General features: G+C 42.4%; 1 protein-coding gene across 3 annotated transcripts in view; it reads left to right on the top strand.

Moving 5' to 3' along the window:
* LOC113824028 (diacylglycerol kinase theta) overlaps nt 1–2,500 on the top strand; it is a 38,722-nt gene that overhangs the window by 21,681 nt on the left and 14,541 nt on the right. For all 3 annotated transcript variants that reach the window (XM_070141814.1, XM_070141816.1, XM_070141815.1), the window contains exons 11-12: nt 631–805; nt 2,323–2,500. The exon at nt 2,323–2,500 is cut by the window's right edge and continues 145 nt beyond it. In XM_070141814.1, coding sequence (XP_069997915.1) covers nt 631–805; nt 2,323–2,500 — 353 coding nt within the window. The remainder of the gene's footprint in view (nt 1–630; nt 806–2,322) is intronic.

The raw sequence follows: 2,500 nt of genomic DNA, 5'->3' as shown, positions 1-2,500 counted from the left end.
ATATGTGTGTGTGTGTGTGTGTGTGTGTATGTGTGTGTGTGTGTGTGTGTGTGTGTGTGTGTGTGTGTGTGTGTGTGTGTGTGTGTGCGTGTGTATAAATAAATAAATAAATAAATAAATAAATAAATAAATAAATAAATATATATATATATATATATATATATATATATATATATATATATATGCGTGTGTGTGTGTGTGTGTGTGTGTGTGTGTGTGTGTGTGTGTGTGTGTGTGTGTGTGTGTGTGTGTGTATGTGTGTGTGTGTGTGTGTGTGTGTGTGTATGTGTGTGTGTGTGTATGTATGTGTGTGTGAATGTATGTAATCTTCCTTTTTTAATTCTTACCATATAGTTTTATAATCATTAAAGATATTGACGTTAGTATTGATTATACTATTATTCCTGTATTTTGAGTGACTATTTGCAAACTTATTTATGGATTAAAGTCGCCTTTTTATCTCAAGGAAATGGACCGTTGGCATTTTTCGAAATAAGCTGGGACTTTCTATATCGATGATAAATCTATTTAGCCAGTTTTGATGTGTCACAGAATCTGACTTGCCAATGACATCAGAATCCCAGAATGACGTCACTGACTTTCCTAAACTGACGCCCACCCTTTCCCCAGTGATGTTGCTGCCGAACATCCTCCCTCACATGATTTCCGAGGGCGTGCAGCCGCTCCTCGTCTTCGTCAACGTGAAGTCCGGAGGATGTCAAGGCCTGGAGCTCATTTCCTCCTTCAGGAAGCTGCTCAACCCGTACCAGGTGTTCGACCTCGACAACGGCGGTCCTCTGCCAGGGTGAGTGCGTCCGGCGTGGCTGGCGGCGCGTAGCGGTTTCATCGTCATTGTTATCATCATCTTTATGATTTGTATTATTATCAATATCATTATCTTCGCCACCACTAGTAGCATGATAGTTGCATTCATCATCATAACGCTAAGGCGACTATTATCAAAAATGTAATTGCTGTTACTTCGACTGTTGTCTTTATTTTTCGTTTATACATCCGGCAATCAGAACCTCCTCAATCATTCACAACTTCATGTTGTAAAAAAATGGGTGAAGATTCACGCTCCATCCTCAGTTTCTTGTGCTGTCCGTTCAAGATCCACTTCAGGTTCATACACAGTGGGAATTAATTAGTTGTAGATGAAAGTTGACTTTCAATATAAAGAATTTTTTTTCCAAAGCCACAGCACAGAAGCCAAGGTGTGCCTGAGATGCCACAGTTTTTAAGAGTGGAGTGTCTTACAAGGTCCTAATACAGAAGTAACCTGCCGTCGAAAAAAAAGGATTAAGGGTTTCCATGGTCACTGCCGTTTTCAAAAAGGGAAAATATGGGGTCCATCATTGGAATTCAAAGGAGGATCCTCCAGATTTTGTAACAGCGGGTAAACGAAAAGCTTACACGTTAATCAACTATGTTAATCTTAATTGTGATTTATTTCTTTTATTGATTTTTATTCTGAATTGTGGATAGATTCTTCTATTTTTTCACATTCTTTCACTTCTGTATTACCAAGTATGACTCGGGTTTCTAATTCTTACACTCCTTTGCTTTTTTAATCCGGACACACGTTCGGATTTTGCATGTTTTTCAAGATTTTCACTTTTGATTCCACCATTTCTCCCGTGTGCTCCCACTTCAACCCCTATTCCCCTAAGATTGAAGGGGGTAGGAAAAAAAAAGAAAATAGGCACGGCGGTCTTAGAATTACCGTTTTGACAGTCTCTTTGTGCCTCACTATAAAAACATCATGTAAACCATTATATCGGTACATCACGACGCCACAAGCCGTGTGATGGACAGCAAGGCTTGGTCGCCGGACGGGCGGGGATTGTTTGACTTCCTAATGGGAAAATTCTTGCATGGGTTTTTTATCTCTTGATTATGGATTATTACCGGTTTGACCAATATTTGACGCCTATTCATAGCCAAAGTATTCGTTCAAGATTCACTTTTATTTGCTTTCTCTTCGTCTAAGATTAGCTTAGAATCCACTTGTGAAACAATAACATAGAGTCAAGATTAGGCGTCTACTCGACGTCGAATGGGTGTCGAACCTTGAGGGTTGAGGAGGGGGTGCATTAGCCATTGATAAGGAAACTGAATTTGTCTTGTTGCAGCTGCTGATAATGATGGTACTGATGATGATTACCATTATCATTACCATTGCTAAAACCAATATCACAATCAGAGTCTTAATAGTTGACAAGTATGGCACTAGCAGCACAGGCTCTGCCCGAGTTGCTGGAGCCCTTGCGCGCTGCCCTGCCTCCGCCCTCGCTCGCCCTCACCGTCTCGCTCCCGCAGGCTGTACGTGTTCCGGCACGTAAAGAACTACAAGATCCTGGTGTGCGGCGGCGACGGCACCATCGGCTGGGTCCTGCAGTGCCTCGACAACGTAGGCCAGGATTCGGAGTGCCAGTCCCCCGCCTGCGCCATCGTGCCGCTTGGCACCGGCAACGACCTGGCTCGCGTCCTGCGCTGG

This window comes from Penaeus vannamei, chromosome 28 (genome assembly GCF_042767895.1).
Source record: "Penaeus vannamei isolate JL-2024 chromosome 28, ASM4276789v1, whole genome shotgun sequence".
NCBI lineage: Eukaryota > Metazoa > Arthropoda > Malacostraca > Decapoda > Penaeidae > Penaeus > Penaeus vannamei.
Note: the sequence above shows the minus strand (reverse complement) of the source record. Positions and strands in the feature narration are given on the sequence as shown.